General features: G+C 42.1%; 1 protein-coding gene across 1 annotated transcript; it reads left to right on the top strand.

Annotated features, from left to right (window-relative positions):
* Positions 1-6,416: 6,416 nt before the first annotated feature.
* On the top strand, positions 6,417-17,403 carry LOC134399624 (OX-2 membrane glycoprotein-like). Its single transcript, XM_063127708.1, has 4 exons — positions 6,417-6,792; positions 9,214-9,525; positions 11,892-12,037; positions 17,317-17,403. The coding sequence occupies exons 1-4, from the start codon at positions 6,417-6,419 to the stop codon at positions 17,401-17,403; spliced, it is 921 nt and encodes a 306-aa protein (XP_062983778.1).
* The last annotated feature ends 2,376 nt before the right edge of the window (positions 17,404-19,779 follow it).

Genomic DNA, 19,779 nt, shown 5'->3' with positions numbered 1-19,779 from the left:
CAGTCCAAGTGTGGTTTATTAAGGATAAAGAACCATAAGAAGGGAGAGCAGCAGGGGCCTTGAAGTAGCCCATCAACAGTTAGTGCCTGGAGAGCTGACTGAGTAGTCACACTTGGTCATCGTTCTCCATGCTATGAGGAGAGATATTGCATTTTTAAATTTAAATTACAGTATTTTCTTTCTAAATTTACACCTATACATATAAGAGCCACTGTGGTGTAGTGGCTTAGGTGTTGGACTGGGAGTTAGGAGATCTGGGTTCTAGTCTCCACTCGGACATGGAAACGCACTGGGTGATTTTGGGCCAGGCACAGACTGTCAGCCCAACCCACCTCACAGCGTTGTTGTTGTGAGGATAACATGGAGAGGAGGAGGATTATGTACGCTGCCTCTTGGGTTCCTTGGAGGAAAAAAGGTGGGATATAAATTTAATAAATAAATAAATGTATATGTATATGTAAACATTATGATAATCTGTGTCCTCTTTTGGTCATCTTGTTTGGAGATGCGTTTCCTCTTTTTTTGATGATGCGTAAGTGGCCACCTTGCTAGCCAAGTTTGCTAATAGGTTTAAAGAAATACATTATGACTTACTTCTGATCTGCATGGCTTTCTCCTACACCATGGCCAAGACCTTTTGCTGCAATATAAAAACCAAACAATCTGTTCAAGGCTGGAGCTCAACCAGGGCATTAATGTTTATGCACTCTGAATATCTACTCCCTGATTGATAAGGGGAATAGTCCTCCGATTTGTCCATCACTCTTTCTTTCTTTCTTTCTTTCTTTCTTTCTTTCTTTCTTTCTCTCTCTCTCTCTCTCTCTCTCTCTCTCTCTCTCTCTCTCTCTCTCTCTCTCTCTCTCTGGATTAGCAGGGAGCTGGCAGAGGCTTGACAGAGACAGAATGACTGATTCTATAAAGAGCAATTCTTACATGAATAGGCATAATCAATTTCAATTTACTACATTACAGCCAATGCAGACATTAAAAATGTGTTTCCTTTTACTATGAAATCATAAATAAAAGAAAGTATTTTTCCTCCGAATATGAATTAAAGAATCCCATTAAAGTGGGAGAGGAGAGGCAATTTAAAAATAAAATAAAGTAAATAATACTAATACTAATAAATTTATTTATTTATTACCCGCCTCTCCCTCTGGATCGAGGTGGCGAACAACACTAAATAAAATATAATACATAAAATTAGTTAAACAAAATAAAATGCTGATAAAGGAGGACAAGAACTATTGCAATACCTTATACATGGGGTTATGTCTGAAGAGGGTCTAGAAACTTCACTTAGTGTGGAATAGAGCAGAGAGGCTGCTTACTAGGACTGGATGTTTTGAACGTAACACAGACTTCAGGTCTGTGTCAACTGCACAGGTTGCTGCTGGGAGTTGTAGGACTTTTTCTTTCCAAACATGCACAGGATTGTGCCCTAAATGACTTAGGACACAGCAAGCGAGAGCAGCAATTCTGAGTTTAAAAAAATTCTGAGTTTAAAAAACTCAGACTTAATGAGGTGGTTTTTTTGTCACACAAGGAAGGCCAGAAGGGGTGGAAGGCGCACGGGAGGCAGACGACATCATGTGAGGAATCTGAGTAAACTCCGTGAGTGCCCAGTAATGAGCGTGCAATAAAATGCATGGAGCTCTTAGCATAGATGGGAGGCATGTAACATCCCCCTCCTCCAGTTAAAATCTCATCTCAAAAAGGGATCCCTCTCCTGAATGGCTAAATTTGGTACACTCCAAGATGTACAAAAAGGACAGGAAGCCATGTTTATAAGGGGAACTCTCACCCTACATCATTTTATAAATCTTGGAGAATCTTGGGGCTTCTATTTACTTGAATTAAGAAGGCTCAATATAAAAGGGAGGAACGTGACCAAAAAGAGACTTTTTCTCCCATGAAATGATGTTGAACATACCTTTGTTTTGGTACTTTGTTTCCCATCTCCCTCGCAATTTCTAACTCGTTTCTAACTTCTCTTTTCTTCCTTTCTTCCTTGTGTATGTTACAGTAATTCCTCCATCTGCCCAGAACATTCCGAAAGTAAAACTCCATCAGAAGGGGTATAATAATTTGTTCACACACTTAACAGAAACAAATGCAGTATAGTAAAATTACACTGTAAAGAAATTCCCCCCTTTATGTCACATCCGGGGGTGAAGTTGCAAAAGAATAAATGACACCATTTCTGAAACCATTTCTTAATACAAGAAAGACTAGTTGTTGCGTATAAAACCCATAGCTTTCTAGTAAAGGCAGAAACCCCCGCTAATGTGGTTTAGGCTCTTTACAGGGTCATGAGATAGAAACACCAACCCTGGGTTTCATCTATCAATGAATCACGTTATCTCTAGCTAAACATTTTGGTCATTTGAGAAAGAGCACAAGTGAATTTACATAGTAACGTAAGAAAAACATACCACATGGTGATGTTTCTTTTTCATTTGAGAAACGTGAAGTCCGCCTCCTGGTTTTTCACCTGTGACACAAATTATATAAGTGGACCAAAAACAAAATGAAAACTTCTAGGAGAAAATAAAGGAACTATGTTTAAGGAAGCCTTAAACATTCTTCGTAGAAGTGCAAATAAAATGCTTTATCCTTCCAGTAAATGCTAGCTAGTGGTTTGTGAAGGAAATGGGGTTTTTTGTTTTCTTTTGAAAGCACCTATCATAAACTGACAACTGTGTGGTTTTGAAGTAAGATGGGTTTTTCAGCTGGAGAGAAGTTACACACTGCTTCTCTAGACTGCCTGTATCATGTATGTAACATCAACTACCCTTAGGGTGTCCATGTACATTTTGCCAAAAACAAGAAGAGCTGCATCTTGAAGAAAGAGGCCAAAAGGGGATACTAATTTGCGCAACATTTGCATATGCAAATTTATATGTATAGCTGCAAATTTAAAGATAATAACTATAATTTAAATAGAAATACAATGCATCTCACCACAGACCAGAAGACTGACCAGGTGAGCTATGTTCCTTGTTCAATCATCTATCCTGGGCAAGATCTACACCAAGCGGGATATGACTCTTTGAAAACAGTTTGAAAACTGTATAGGGAGTGTGTCCTGAGCCTCAAACAGTTGTCACTACTGTTATAAACCATTTTAAAGCAGTGGTGTAGATCCTGCCCAGGTGCTAATTTGTGATGGGCAACTTCAAGGCCCCTGCTCCTGTCCCTCCTTAGGGTTCTTTGACTTCAAAGCCAACTTGGGGTTCATCTACACCAAGCAAGATATTCCACTATGAAAGCGGTATATAAAAGGCAGGAGCCACACTATTGCTTTATAGCAGTATTGAAGTACACTGCAGGATCTACACTACTGCTTCATAGTGGTACTGAAGTGCACTGACAACTGTTGGGGCCCATTGACACATCTACACCAAGAAGGATATAGCACTATGAAAGCGGTATGAAAGCAGTATATGGTATGTGTCAAGGGGCCCCAACAGTTGTCAATGCACTTCAATATTGCTATAAAGCAGTAGCGTGGCTCTTGCCTATTATATACTGCTTTCACAGTGGAATATTCTGCTTGGTGTAGATGAGCCCTTGGACTGGACTGCCCATCAAATGGAGGACACCACCATAAAGCCTTGTCCCTGGCCAGCTCTTCAGAATAGAGGCCTGTCCTCTGTAAAGTAGACCCTTATGTAACTCTCCCTCCCACAGTACCCTCCTTCTCTGTATGGCTACCGATCATATGCACCTGAATTAGTATTATATGTGGATCCTCTAGTTAACCTTTCGTTCTTCATTTATTTTAATTTGTTGCCTAACTCTGGCTTTCCTGTACTGAGCAGGAGGTTGGACTAAATGACCTCAAACACACCCTCCAACTCTCTGATTCTAAGCCCTAAGAAACTTTTCTTTAAGCCTGGCCCATTATATATCAATGTAGGTGGAATAACTGGGAACAAATTGATCTGGTTTTTGTTTTTGTTTTTAATAAATGGAAGTTATAGTATATTGGTGGGGGGAGTGGATACCAGTGACGATCATTCTCCATGGCAATTAATTCCTTTCCCTACAAAAGCTACTTTTCTTCCAGATTCCATGCCCTTCCATTATTTTTATACTGACCATTCTTATTAGAAAAGCAGTTATAAACAATTATAAACACAACTTAAATAAACAGACTGAAAAATAGGGTGACCAGATGTCCTATTTTACCAAGGCCATTCCTCTGTTTGAAGGGCTGCTAGAGGGCCGTCCTCTATTTGGGGGTCTGTTCAGTCCAAATCCAGCTGAAAGATAAAGAAACTCAGGAGAGGCTGGTGGCTCCAGTTTTCGTGGAACTTGTGCCACACCAAAATTGGAGCCACCAGTCTTCCCTGGAAAAAACCATACGACGCAAGAGCAGGGGCCTTGAAATTGCCCATTAAGCAGTGGAGGCCGGTGGCTATGATTTTGGTGGGGCTGAGTTTCAATCAGAACGAAGCAGAACTCTAAAGAAGCTGTCCAAGGTGCTGGACCCTATCCTCAAACTATGTTCAGCACCTTGGATAACTCCTTTAGAGTTCTGGGTGATTTTGACTGAATCACGGGATGGATTCACAGCCCCACCAAAATCAGGGCCACTAGCCTCCACTGCCATTAACAGTTACGCCTGGGCAGTAGACTCAGAAAGCACGCAGCTTACTTGGTCACAGTTTTCCAAACTACGGGAAAATATACTGAATGTTATTATTATTATTATTATTTATTTATATAGCACCATCAATGTACATGGTGCTGTACAGAGTAAAACAGTAAATAGCAAGACTCTGCCGCATAGGCTTACATTCTAATAAAATCATAATGAAACAATAAGGAGGGGAAGAGAATGCAAACAGGCACAGGGTAGGGTAAGCAGGCACAGGGTAGGGTAAAACTAACAGTATAATGTCTATTTAAATTACAATAATGCTTTCTAAATTTGCATCTACAGATAAACATGTTGCGCAAAATGGTGTCCTCTTTTCTCTTCTTTTTTGATGATGCACAAATGACCCCCACCCCCCACCCCCCACCCCCGGGTAGTCTTTTATGAGCCATAAGTCATGAAAACAAAACTTCCCTGGAAATCCTTACATTTGGTTTCACTTCTCTATCACAAGTATATAGACAGAGTCCAGATGCAAACTGTTCAGTGCCACACAACAGAAGAGTAATGTTCACTGCATCTCTGTTCATCTGCACTTTGACTGCTGTGACAAGTGAGTAACATAGCAGTTATTTAAACTCTTGGTTCATTTTACTCTATGTTAGTTTTATGGACAAAGTCACTGTGAAGATACAGCTAAATTTCTTGTTTTGTTTGTGTGGCTGTTCTCTGGTACAGGCTCATCTCAATAAAAAACATCACGAGATTTTCCTGGGAAAATGAGGGCATGTTGAGAGATATAAAGGCCCAGAAAAAGCAATCAGAAAAATTAAAAGCACACTTTAAAATAATGCCTTTTTGTCCCTGAGAAAAAAATATGGAAAACCCTTTCCCGTGACTCAGAATGTTTAACCCCACCCCCTTTCCCCACCAGATCTTTGTATGTCAATAGCAGATCGAAGAATGCAGGCAGATGTGTGTGTGGGGAGATGTTTGTAGTAGTTAGGCATCAAATTCTGGTATGATATTGTGGGCTGACTGGACTTACCAACACAGGTGTGTGCAGCACATTTCATTAGGCTGTGCATCCAGAGATCGTTATTTTTAAAGGCGAACATTTATTGAATACTTAATCATAAAGGACATTATTTTTATTCATTTATTTATCAAATGTTGTAGACACTGATGCCCTACTCGGCGTTTGGCTTGCCTGACCATGGGAGGGCCGTTGCAGGTGAGGGGTGAGGCTATGAAGAGACTCTCCTCAAGCCTCAGCCTTGGTGGAGCTTTGTAGTGACACTGGCCAGAGGAGGGACTTACAAGACGATATTAGCCTTCGGGGACTCTCCTCCTGGCCTCTTTGAAGTGTGGCTCCCAGCAGAAAAGCTCCTAGCAGAGCGATTCCTTTTCACTGCTGCTGCTGGGACCAATGGCACACTGTTGGGAGCAGCAGCAGCTGAGCAGCCAGAGGACCATTCTCGCTGTGTCTGGATCCCTCTCTGGATCCTACTTAATGACCCCCTTAATTTAGCGTTTATTGCTTGAGACATTAGGGTGTGCCTGGGCACACCTGGCACACCCCTTTCCCAAGCCTATGCTTACCAGCCTATAAAATGATGACCTGGTTAACACATAATGCTAACTCATGTTTTATTTAACTCATGGGTAGTTGAATTATAGGTTGTCATGATGTGCAAACCTAGCCATGCTAACAAAACATGGCTTGTTAACCACAAACAACCCAGAAAAGTAAACCATCATTTGTTTCTGGGTTGTGAATTTGGGGTTGTTTAAATCATGGGTTGTTGCTATGTTTGAAGTCAGCCATGAGCCCTGCTATCTCTTTGCAGATGCAGCACAGGTCATTCGCAAGTCAGTTCAAACAGTCACAGCTGGAGAAAATGTGACGCTGAACTGTCGGTTGGCGAAAGAGTACAACGTTGTTCAGGTCACCTGGCAGAAGGAGCACGAAAAAAATGAGCCCAACGTAGCTACGTACAGCAATGTTCATGGGTCTCGAGTGCTGGGCAAATATCAACGTAATGTGCACCTTTCCCAAAGTGGGCTAACTGTTTCTGCCATCACCTTCGATCCGGTTACATTCAAAGATGAAGGATGCTACAGCTGCGTCTTCAATACATTCCCCTTAGGATCCATCCCAGGCAAGACATGTCTCAAGGTCTATGGTAAGTTATATGTTCTTAGGGGAAGTCTGTACTCTTCATGGAGCTCAGGCCAGCATCTCTACTCACATTAACACATTAGCAAAGTCATTAAGGAGTGTGATCAGTGGTGCAGACAAAGTCCAGGACCCCATAGCCCAGGTGGGTGGAATGACTAACTAGAGAGCAGCAGGTGATGGGGGCACCAGGAAGCAAACTCCACTGTAGTCATGATGTTGCTATGATTTAAAATGAGTTTAAAATGCAAAAGTGCACATGGTAATCTAAAAGGCACTTCCCATAAGACCGTTAAGTTCAGAGTCCAAAATTACCCAGCTGCACCACTCAGTGTGATGGGCCAGTAGATACGCACTCCAGTCAAGCAGTTCTATATCTTAAGTAACAGACAGCCTCCATGCTAATAGTTCTGTGGCTTAAGTAAAGAGATAAATAATTATGAAAAATGCAGATGAATGTTAAGTATTTTCCAAGGATGTTTGATTATACAATCTCAAGGACAACCACTGGTCTCCAGTGGCATGGACGAAAGGTCCAAGTGAAAAGAATCTGTAACTTAAAACATTGCTATCTTCTAGCATTCAAATGCTTCATTCTGGCTTCACAGTGGAACAAAACTCTTTCATTTTAGGACATTTGTAAAATGGTGTCCTAAAATAAATATGTTTGACTGTGAAACATGACCACTTCAAAAGATTTCTTCTTTTGACTCCAAAGTGTTGTTGTGTTTTTCTCTCCAAGTTTACAATAACCCCTTAGATGAAATTCAGCTGTAAAATAGCTATTATAATCTTCAAGTATCAGGAAGGTGAAAGCAGAACAAAGGAGCAACACCTACCCAGTTATTTTAAGTGATAAATATGAAGCATTTTTTTTAACAAACTTTATTTACAACTTTAAAAAGTGACTACTGCTTAGACATACTCCAATTCACAGATGGCGACCTGGTTCTCATGGTTGTGGGGCAGCGACCCTCAAATAACCCATGGGCTGTTGTTACATTATTTGAGGGCTGCTGCCCACCCTCAAACAACCCATGCTGCCTGGGCTCAGATGATATGGCAAGCCACAGCAGTGGGGGTAATTCAGGAAATCTGGCTGATACATGTAATGGGGTAAAGCAGTTGTGATAGTTAGAACAAGCCCTCTGTGTGTTAAGCAATGAGACAGCATCCTCTGCTACATTTATTTATTTATTTATTTATTTATTTATTTATTACCTTTTTTTAAAAAAAACTGAGCAACAACTAATATGGTTGTTATGGGCTTTTAGGAGATATCACGGTAGATAGCAAGAACTATGGGAAATTGAGATTAATAATTAACTCACAAAGTGGGTAACAGGAGCCCCTCTGCTCTTTGAAAGACAATGCAAGGCGTCCTTTCTCCCCCACTGCAGTTTCCATGCTAACAGACCAGGAACCTCTGGGAAAGTCCAGCTGATATATCCATAAGTGCTTTTATCAAAGGGAACAAACACGGGAGCTGGGGCGGGGGAGATAGGTGGTAACAAGAATTGCATGATAGATCACTTCCTTTTACTGCAGAGAAACAACCCGGCATATTAGGTGAAAAGTGCTAGGAAAGAGGGAGCAAGCCAGGAGATTGGAAAAGAAAACACTGAAATAAAAAGGGTCAGTGTCACAGGATGGTACAAGTGGAACTGCCAACAGTCATCAGCAAACTGTAGCTTCGAAGACTCAGCAGTTGCCATTCTTTGCCACGCCAAAGAGGCAAATGCTCAATTGTCCTGACTTAACACCTATAGGATAATTGTTTGATTTTGTTCAAAAGCCAAAATAGGCACTATGGAGAGGCTATATGGAAACCTGCTGAGGACAACAGAGACTGGTGGAGCACAGCAGAGGAACATGGTGTGTGTGTGTATAGACAGCTAACACAGATGCTATAGCATAGGAAGGGTGTGGAAATCCCATCTCAGGCACAACTGTGGACACAATTAATCTAGGATTCTCATTCCTTCTCTCCATTCCCCCCACCCCCACATATTACTTCAAGACTGGGGCATTCTTCAGCAGAAAGCAACAGAAATTTGCTTACTCCTAGGGGCATGATTGACCTCTACTTCCTAGGGAGTTTTGTTTGGCTCCTATGTTGTGCTCTTTCCAGTGCTAGGTGAACACCCTTTTATTTTCCCAAGCATTTTTAGCATTTTAGCATTCTAGGTTTTAGCTCTGCTTTTTAAAATCTGCTGTTGCATTTTAAATCTCTGCACTGCTGCTAAGTTTTTAAATTCTGGCTGCACTTTTATTCTGCCGTTTTAAGCCATTGTATTTTATATACTGGTTTTTATGCTGTATTTTGTGGTTTTAATTTTTATGAATCACCCAGAGAGCTTCGCCTATTGGGCAGTATAAAAATGTAATAAATCATGATTGTAAATATTACTCATGATTTTTTTAAAAGCTTTTACAGAACCTACAGTGCATGTAAAGCGTGTTAGCGATCCAGACGATGCAGGAGAAGAAGTGCTAGACATAAGCTGCTCAGCAACTGGGAGACCAGCTCCAGTGGTCACATGGAAGAACACCAAACATCTTCTGATCAAGCCAAACCAGTATGTCATCCAGCACCCAAATGGCACAGTGACGGTTGTCAGCAATTTCACTCATGTATCCTCCATTAATGTCTGGGACAACCCCATACTCTGTGTTATTCATCATCCATCTCTGAACACTGCACAAGAGTTAACTTTACCTGAGATTGAGAAGGAGCAAGGTGAGTTTGAACTGGGTGGTTCAGCTGTTTCGCATTTTTATCAGACGTTCTTTGAAAGTGTTTTTTGAGGTTTTTTTTTTTACTTCCCATTACAGAGAACATTTTTAACCTTTGTTAAGTTAGGGTGACCAAATGAAAAGGAGGACAGGGCTCCTGTATCTTTAACAGTTGCATAGAAAAGGGAATTTCAGCAGGTGGCATTTGTATATATGGAGAACCTGGTGAAATTTCCTCTTCATTACAACAGTTAAAGTGCAGGAGCTATACTAGAGTGACCAGATTTAAAAGAGGGCAGGGCACCTGCAGCTTTAACTGGTGTGATGAAGAGGAAATTTCACCAGGGGGGGATCTACACTACTGCTTTTAAAGCGCTTTAAAGCACTTTGAAAACGTTTTGAAAACTGTATATGCAGTGTGTCCTGGGCCCCAACAGTTGTCAAAACTGTTATAAAGCGCTTTAAAGCAGTAGTGTAGATCCCCCCGCCAGGTTCTCCATATATACAAATTCCCTTTTCTGTGCAACTGCTAAAGATACAAGAGCCAAATCTGAAGTTTTTAAAATTTTATTTTACTCAGCACTCCAAACATTTTTAGCCTCTCATGGAAGCATTCCCCAACCTGCTAGGCTCCAGTTGTTTTGGACTTCAAGTCCCCTCAGTCAGTATGGTGGTAGCCCAAAACTTCTGGAAGACATGAGGCTGGGGAAGGCTGGAATTGGCTCTGCACCTCCAAACTGCATCACCATTCTGCTAATTTGAGCGACTATGGACAAAGTAACACATCAGGCTTCTTCAGACAACATGCGAAGCCATGGTGAGGCCACTAACCCTTTTGCAGCAAACGGATAGTAAGCGTGTTTAAACTGTAGTTATGAAGCTACCATGGTTAGGAATGCTTCACACGACATGCTAAGTCATGGTTCACACACACACTATGCCATAATGTTTAGCTCAAAATGCTTAACCATTGTGGCTTAGACAACCATGTTGCCTAAACAGGATTAAAATGGATTTGCAGGAAGGGTTGTAGACCCCATTGCACTTTTGCAGTAGCTGAAAAGGAATAGCTGCTTCTGGGGTGATTTAAAGAGAAGCAACTTCACAAATGATTAGCTTACATGTAATAAAACTTACAGGATAGAAGATGTGAAATGACAAGAAAATAATCTCTATGGCTTGTCTTCCGAACTTGCCTATGTTTGTGGGTGTATTGTTCATATGATCGGATCACAGGTGGGCAGACCTCTGGCCTGACTGGTCTATTTTGTTTTATCAATCAGTAGAGCCCCAAAATCCACTAATCAGAACCAGATGCAAAAGTCAGAACTAGGTGCCTCTGAGAGAGTGGAAGCTGGTGGCTCTGATGTCAGTGGGGCGGTGAATCCTCTCTGGGTTTCAGTCAGAACAATGGTGCTAAAGGAGTATCCAAAATGCTTCAGTCAACCAGTCAGAACTCTCAAGGAGCTATCCAAGGTGCTTCTGTCAGAACCAATCAGAACTCTAAAAGAGCAATCCAAGGTTCTCCACTGCTCTGAGCACATTCTGGGCCTATTTTCAGGTACCACAGCTGAACTGAACTCACAGTCCTTTCATACAAACATCTGCTCCTGGTTACCCCAAATTTTCTTCATTCCAGCAGCATAATGTAGGTGGTGAAAGTCCTTTTGATGTTGCTGTCGTTAAGCAGTTGAGAGTAGATCCCAATCTATTTTCTTCTGCTCACCCTGACACTGTTTCTATCACTGTGCATATGCTGGCAAGAGCACTGTCCTGGCTTTCACGCCTGTCTACTGCACAGCTGATGTCTATTATTGTGCTACGAAATGCACACACTCCTGCAACATAGTGCAGATCGCAGGAACCAGTAGGGTGGCTGCTTGTGAATCACCAAAGAAGAGGACACCCACCCACCAAAAAGAGGACAATTATCTGAATACATTTTACCTATGCTGATTTATATGCATAGAAGCAAATTTAGAAATAATGACTATAATTTAAATAGAAATGCAGTGTATCTTACCGTAGTGTGGAAGACTGTGACCAGTTGAGTCACTTATGCATTGGTACATCTTTGATGACCATACTATCCATGGATTTGAACAGACATACCTTAAGATGCTTATTAAGCCTAACAGTTTTTTAACAGTGCTCTCAGCACATCTGTTGCTTTTTACTCCTTCATCTGACACTGGCCATGGCTGGACCAGGCCTATATCGCGGGATTGTCCTGGGATCATCCCTGTGCATCCAAATGACACACAGGGGATCCCAGGAGCAGGCAGGGACAACCCCTCCATTTGTCTGGGATAATCCTTAGGTCTAGCTAAGGCCATGGTTGCAGCAACCACTATTGATTTATCTTGGCAGACCAAAACAAGAATTCAGCAACTGTCACTAAGACTAGCAGCTACATATTGCCTGCCGTGTTTCTCCTGGCGCTAGTTATCTTTTCCATCTCCTACTACTTGTGGAGACGACTTCCAGTAGATAAGAAGCAAGACCTTCTATCCTGGGTAAGTTTTTCATCATACAACATTTGTTAATGGAGAAAATTGACAATTATGCAGCAATCTGATGTAGATCAGCAGGGTGCAATGACCAAGGCGGAAGGAAGGGGGCAGGCTTTTATTTATTTTTTAACTCTCATATTTGGAACTGGGTCATCCTTTCTCTCCCCCTCCCCTTCAATATTCTCTCCCACTGGGAGGGGCAATAACTATATCCCCCTTTCCAGGGCTGGAATAGGTTCCCCCTCCTCTTTGGGAGAGCATGTCAGGGGGAGGGCTTTGTTCCCTAGGGGATTCAAGGCCACCCTTGATTTGCCCCCATTTACCTCTAACCATCATTGGGGCAGTGATGGGGGTGAGCAATGCTGGCAGAGCTGGGTGCCTCCACAAGGCCTCCTCTCTGGCAGCAGCTCCCCTTTTCCTCCTGCGGACCTCGCTCTTCACTGGCAGAAAGGGAGCGCCTCCTCATCCAACAGCCTTTTAGCCTCCCTCTCTGAGACCGTAGGCTTGGTCTCTAAATATTATTTTAAAATGATCAACAAGACTAGAGATTTTGCCCCTGAAACACTGGATATCGAAAGGGAAAAAATGCTTAAAATGCCGCAGTGACATTGGAATTCTGAAGTTTTGATGCATGTTGAATTTATTCAGAATCCTGTCTCAGATCTAGCTCATGGGATCTCTAGAATAGTCAACTCCTCTACTGCCTAGTTAGATGATGGGAGATGATCAGAGCTATATCTGAGGGACTGCAGCTCAGTGGGAAGAGCACCTGCTTTGCATACACAAGATCCCAGGTTCAATCCCTGGCATCTCCAGGTAGGGCTACGAAAAACTCCTGACTGAAACCTGGAGAGCTGCTGACAATAGTGAGCTGGGATAGACCAGAGTCCTGAGTCAGTATAGCTTCCTATGTTCTTATGTCCAACCTCTTCTATTGCCAACCTATTGAGACAATGGATTTTGTTCCTGTAATGGGCATACTTTTGGTTTGGGATGGGGAACGCATGGCCGTCCAGATGTTGCTAGACTGCAACACCCATCATCGTCCACCATTATCAATGCTGGCTAGGGCTAATGGAAGATGTAGCCTGACAAATTTGGAGGGCCATAGACTCTCCACTCCTATTTTAAATGACAACCATCATAAAGGTTACTACTAGTAATGAGATACTTTGGAACATCTGCAATACTGCAACATTCTGTAGAAGTCAGTGGAAGAGAAAGAAGCCAAAAGGAAGACAAGTTGTACAAATGTTACTTGTTGGGCCTCTAGAAGTCACTTCTCTTGGTAAGGGTCTGAAGCCAATACACCATTAATGGGAGAAAACATTTCTCAGTGGAAGTTTCTGTGGAAAACAGATTTACATGCCAAATGTTTCTTCCAGCATGAAATCTGAAAAGTAATATGTGACTCTTCTGCCAGGTTCCTTCTGAATGTCCTGGAAGCAAAATATGTGGAAGATATTCCTACACTCAAACACAAGTCCCAGTGAAACCCCTTTCCAAGGGAAACCTTCTGGACAGATGAAAAATCCTTTGGACAAAAGTCCTCTTAACGTTTGTATACAAACGAGATTTACTGCTGCGTTCTATTCTACACAAGACATTTATTGTGTGCTCTTTTTTGCCTACTCATGATTCTCCAGACAATGTCATGACTCCCAATTTCGCTGCTGTGTCTAAAGATCACTTTCAGCAAGTTATTTTAGAGCAAGGAAAATGTGTCATTTATTTGTAAATGCAAAAGAAACTGCTGTTTCCACTTGCGTATTTGCACTATTCTGCTATACTACATTGCCACCTAGAGATTATGTAGTTGAAAAGGAGGAAAGGACACATAACACTGGTATCTCAGTTCTGTTACAAAACCAATAGTAGATACAGGGGATTCTCAGCCTCAGGTAGAAAAACCTTTGATCTTCAGTAATTAAGCTAAATTGTACAGTAATGGTTATTTATTTTAAAATATGTCTCTGTGAGTTAGAATAATCTTTTTTTAAAACAACAACAACAAACGTGCATTTTAGCTTCTACATAGATGGACAGGATAGAACTTATCCCTCTGGTTTCAGGCATTTTGCACGAAGTTATTTATTATGGCTGGGATCTGAGAAGGCCCAGGGAAATGTGCAAAGAACGTGTGTGTGTGTGTGTGTGTGTGTGTGTGTGTGTGTGTGTGTGTGTGTGTGATGGCCCTTTCCCACACCTTGAGGTGTTGCTCTGGAGAATGTCCAACCTTACCAGGCCATGGGGGAAACTAAGCAGTCCCCATGCATACACACAAGCATACAAGGGATGCTTTTGATCCCGGCCTATGCAGTTTTGCTTCTGCTATACCTTTAAATGAATTAAAGAGTTTCTAAATAAAATCTGCTTAATTTACATGCAAAGCAAATACGCAAAGGCTACATAGGGTTGGTTACCCACACGAGACAGGAAAAGGAATGTGATCATTATTGATCAAACTTTCCTAGTATTGATACATTACAAAATACACTTGGTAGGTCATTAGTGGTATAAAACAAAAATGGATGCAAGAAAATCTGATGTAAACTTTCAACATACTTTATTGAATTCGTCTAGTGGGAAGATAGGGAACCACTATATCCCTCCTGCAAGTCTTGCCATTGTTCATTTTTGATAGCCTTAATACATACAAAATGTGACTTTGATTTAGCAGAAATTGCCATCTAACTTTGTCATAGGCCTTTGCTAGACTAGCCTATATCCCAGGGTGATACCCAAGATCGTCCCTGTGCGTCCAGATGACGCACAGGGGATCCCAAGATCAGGCAGGGATCAACCCTCCCTGGCCCCGGAATATAGGCCTACCCATTGGCCCTGCTTTTTCCCGTGGTCTCGGGCTGAGCCCGAGACCACAAGCATGTGGCCCGTTTTCACGGCTTTTCCCAGCTCTGCGCGATTACTCGCACGGAGCCGGAAGCTGCACCCATCAGGGTTAGGGTGGAGGGAGTGGGGAAATCATTTTTTAAAAAACACACACAAAACAACCCACTTACCTTGCTGCTTGTCCTCTCGTGCGCAGCCGGCCCTTTAAAAGTTTTTTTTTAAAATGGTGGGTGTGACGGCTCGCCTCGCATGTAAACGAGGGCGAAATCTCACGTTATTCATAACGCGAGGTCTCCCCTCCTCTCCCCCGGATTTTCACTTAGGTCTAACAAAGGCCATATACTGTGATCACTGGGTGCCAAGGAAGTGGCACTTGCATTTTGTTGGCCTTGTGGTTTGCTGTATTAGCTGGGACATAACTTTTTGTTGATTGTAAGGTCATCTGCTGCCATCTGGTGTTGTTTCTAAGATTGACTGTCATTCCAATGGAAGTCGCTCTTTCTGCCTTGTATACATATATTCAAGCTTTGCATAGAAATGTCGCTTACCGCCGCCTCCTACATATACCTGTGCAGGCCCTAAGATAATTTTCATCAATCCTTCTTTGGGAGCCCCTCCCCATAGGGAGCGAGATGGGTGGCTCCTAAGAAGAGGGCTTTTCTTTTCTGTTGCGGAGTGAGGTGCTTCCCAGATATGTTTGCAGCACCCAGGTGAAGACCTTATTTTCCCAGGCAGTTTATTCTTTCAGTTCCTCTTGTTTAAAGCCTGTTACTCAGCTATAAATCTTTGCACTGCTGCTAGATACTATTTTGTTTTTTGTTTCTATTTAATAATGTAGTTTTAAACTTTTATATTTAATTTGATTGTGTTGTATTTTATGATTTTAAATGTTGTGAACCATCCAGAGAGTGTCAGCTATGAGGCAATATAGAAACATAATAAATAATTACTGTACTTCTTACGTTTCAGCCTCCCCCTCTGACAGGGCCTACAATTTTCCTCTAGACCTATGAATGTATGAAGATGATAGATAGATAGATAGATAGATGATAGATAGATGTGTACTAGAGATACCTGTGTATTAGGTGTGTGTGTGAACAAAGGATAACACCTCATGCATCTGAAGAATTCTTGCCTCTTGTCCAGAAAACAAATGCAGAAATAAATCTGTAAGATGCCACAACCTGACTGGGTTAGCACAATAAAACAATCCACCATGGGCAGCCAACCATGGTGGGGTTTCGTGTTGTCTGAACCCAGCACGTTTTCCACAGGATGCCTTATTTTTCTCCAACAAGCCACCCTGAGAACCCCTGGCTTGTTGTAGGGTTGTTCATACCCATGGTGAGTTGCCATGTTGTCCAAACCCAGAAGAGTTATTTTATTCTGGGTTTCTGGGGTCACCTATAGAACTGCTTGGCAAGACTGGCAAAAGCGCCAATGCTGCTCTATATGATCTCACCAGCGCTGCCTCCAGCCTCCCTCGCCAATGACTGTCCCTCCACCACTGCCGACACTTGTTCACCACTTTTTTAAAAAAAGAAATCACAGCTCCAGGAGTATGCAAATGGAGGCTTGTTTGTTTTTCCCATTCTTACGCAAATGCGCACGAGCACAGATTCACCTGTCCAATATGTGTAGCCTTACTTTGTCAATTTCCTTTATATATCAGCTGTTAAAGAGAATATCACAGTAAGAAAAGTAGATACACCAAAAATTTGAAGGAGGACACACACATAATATCTCCCACTTGACAATGAAATCCTTTTGCTGTGTTGAAGTGACACTTGTCAGTCTCCTCCTCTCATTCAACATTTTGCTGCAAAAGTGCCTCAGATACATGCCTGGGCCAGCAGGAGGGGGAAAGCAAGCGTATTGTGGGTTGTTCTGTGAAAAACCAACCCACCTTGGCTTATTCGCAGGGTGGCTTACCACGTTGTGTGAACCTTTCACTCTCTGTGTGTGTGTGGCCTTAGCTAGACCTAAGGTTTATCCCGGGATTGTCCCGGAGTCATCCCTGTTCATGTAAATGACACACAGGGTATCCCAGGAGCAGGCAGGGACGACCCCGGGACGATCCCGGGATAAACCTTAGGTCTAGCTAAGGTGTGTGTGTGTGTGTGTGTGTGTGTGTGTGTGTGTGTGTATGTATGTATGTGTATGTGTGGACTAAAGCAGACAAACACACTCGAGTGAAGTGGTTGTGAAATTTTAAAAACCCAATTGTAGTTTGGAGAAGTTTGGGCTGCTACGAAGAAAGCTCACTGGCCAAAATTCCAGACTGCTGAAGTTTTGCACAAGCCACTAAAGTAAATCAGTTGATTTACATATTGCTTTTGCCAAATATTTAGGAAGTTTCCATGGAAAATAGTACAAATGAATCAACACACTAAACAGAAAAGCAATTTTTAAATCTTATTTTCTATCCTTAGAGAGAAAAGTTTCCACGCAGCTATGATTTTGGCAAAGAAACATTAAATAAAAAACGCTATGGCTTGCTTTTTGAAGATCCAAAGTAACAACTCGCCAGCTCGGAAATGTATCTCTTATATCAGATATATGAAAGGCATGATGATAAATGATGTTCAGTTCCCTCAGCACTATTGAAATCACATGAGTGCTTTCATTCTTCTCATTTTAGCTGAAATAGATTTTGGTGATAACCAAAGTCCTCTGGGTGTTTTCCAAACATTAAACGCCTAAAATACAAACTTTAAAACATAACAATAAAACAAACATAAAACCAGCAGCAAAGAATAAAACCATCTCAGCACACAAAACCAAATTAAAGCCACCAGCAGAATAAAATACTAAAAACACCACAAACAGTTCTTAAAATGCCTGGGAGAATAAAAAGGTCTTCACCTGGCACCTATATATATAAATTAATGCATGTAAATTTTATGCAAATCAGTGCCTTCTTTGGGCCTTTTTTAAAGGTAATTCATCTTCTCTTTTTGTGACGCACAAATGGCTATTCTTACTAACAATGAAAAGACACTATTTGCCTCTGACTTTGGCCCTTTCTACACCTAAGGGTGTAGAGGGAGGGAGGGGGGAGGATTGAGGGCTCACTTGCTTCTGTGAACCTCCCTGGGTGTCCAAACAGAAGCGCGAAATCCTGGAAGTGAAGAGGGACATCGCACCCAATATTTTGTAAAAAAGAAAAAAAAGAAAAAGGCAAGCGCTGGGAGCACAATTGCGCTCCAGCGAAGTGTGAGTCTAAAAAAAAAAGCCCCAGTCCCACTCCCCCCACACCCTCAATGACCCTGGACTCCCCCACAGCCTGGCTCCTTCCCTCTGCTGACCCCTGCTACTTGCTGAGAGGAGGGAAGAAGCTGGGACAGGCGTCCACACTACCCGCAGTCCTTGGGATCCTCCCAGGACTGTGGGAAAAATTAGGATAACTGCGGAAGCAGTTATCCCAGGAAAATGGAGGGGTCATCCCTGCCTGCTCCCAGGATCCCATGTGTGTCATTTGGACACACAGGGACGACCCCGGGGAAAATCCACAGTGTAGAAAGGGCCTTTACCTCCTAAACACATGTCTTCAGGCTGAAATGGCAACGTCCAACTGAACCAGCTCAACCATATTCAACACACACTAATTCAAGGGACTGATGCAATAAGCACCAAAACTTCCATGAAAACCACATTCCATACTATCTAATCTATTTAGTTCAGTTTACATTTAATTTACTTTGGGATGTTTTGTGTAGTGTTATGAAAGTTCTATTGATTGGATACAAAATTTACTTAATTTATTCTTAGATATTAATTGGTGTGTTATGCTAAGTGTTTTTTGTTGAATAGCTGAAATAATTGACAGTGTATAATGAATAAGTTGTATGGCAGTATGTTGTATTTTTTGTTGTTGAAATAAATAAAGCATTAAAACCTGGGGGTGGGGGAGAAAAAAAAGAAAAAGAAAACCACATTCCGAAACCTTTTCTGGGCCATAATCCATATTGCGTTAAACAGGCCAGAACAGCAACTTTCAAGTGAGCCAACTCAGCTCTCTGAGCAAGCAGTAAGTAGCCCTACTGGAAGCAAAATAAAAATAAAAAAGTAATGGTGTGGGTGGAAGGGAGTTAGAAGAGAAAAGGGTGGGAGACTGAGCCTAATCTACACCAAGCAGGATATTGCACTATGAAAGCAGTATATAAAAAGCAGAAGCCACACCCCTGTTTTAAAGCAGTATTGAAGTGCACTGACAACTGTTGCGGCCCATTGACACATGCTGTATACTGTTTTCACACTGCTATATCCTGCTTGGTGCGGCTCCTACCTTTTATATACCACTTTCATAGTGCAATATCCTGCTTGGTGTAGATTAAGCCTCAGGAGAGAGAGAGCTCGTGGGGAGAGTGGCTGGGGGAAAATTGCCTAAAGCGATCCCGAGAGGGGCAGCTGTAGGAAAGCAGAGCTGTTTTTCTAAACTGTGTTCCCCATGGGTAACACCCCCCCCCCCCCGCAGGATTTCCTTAAAAGGAGCTATGGGGTCTAATCTGCAACTGAAAGGATTACCTGACTCAGCTGTACCTGTGCGGTAGTGCTCTGGCAAAGGCGTCCACACCTTTTTTTCTTCTGCTGCAGCTATGCTGCTCAAGGTGCCAATTTAGAAATCAGCCGGCCAGACTGAGAATCCAGGATTCTTTCCCAGCCAGTTGGGACATTTCAGAATCTCCTGGAAATTGGGACATTCTCAGTTTTCCAGGTCGGACGGCAAGCCTATTCTGGGCCATCCATTATGTTCCAGATGTTGTTCTGGGAGTTATGGGGTTAATAGTAATATAATATTGTAAGGGGTTTAGTCCTAAAATATTATTAGTAGTATATTTATATCCTGCCTTTTGCCCAATGCTGGGCCTCAAGGCGGCATTAGAAAATTTAAA

Source organism: Elgaria multicarinata, chromosome 5 (assembly GCF_023053635.1).
Source record: "Elgaria multicarinata webbii isolate HBS135686 ecotype San Diego chromosome 5, rElgMul1.1.pri, whole genome shotgun sequence".
NCBI lineage: Eukaryota > Metazoa > Chordata > Lepidosauria > Squamata > Anguidae > Elgaria > Elgaria multicarinata.
Note: the sequence above shows the minus strand (reverse complement) of the source record. Positions and strands in the feature narration are given on the sequence as shown.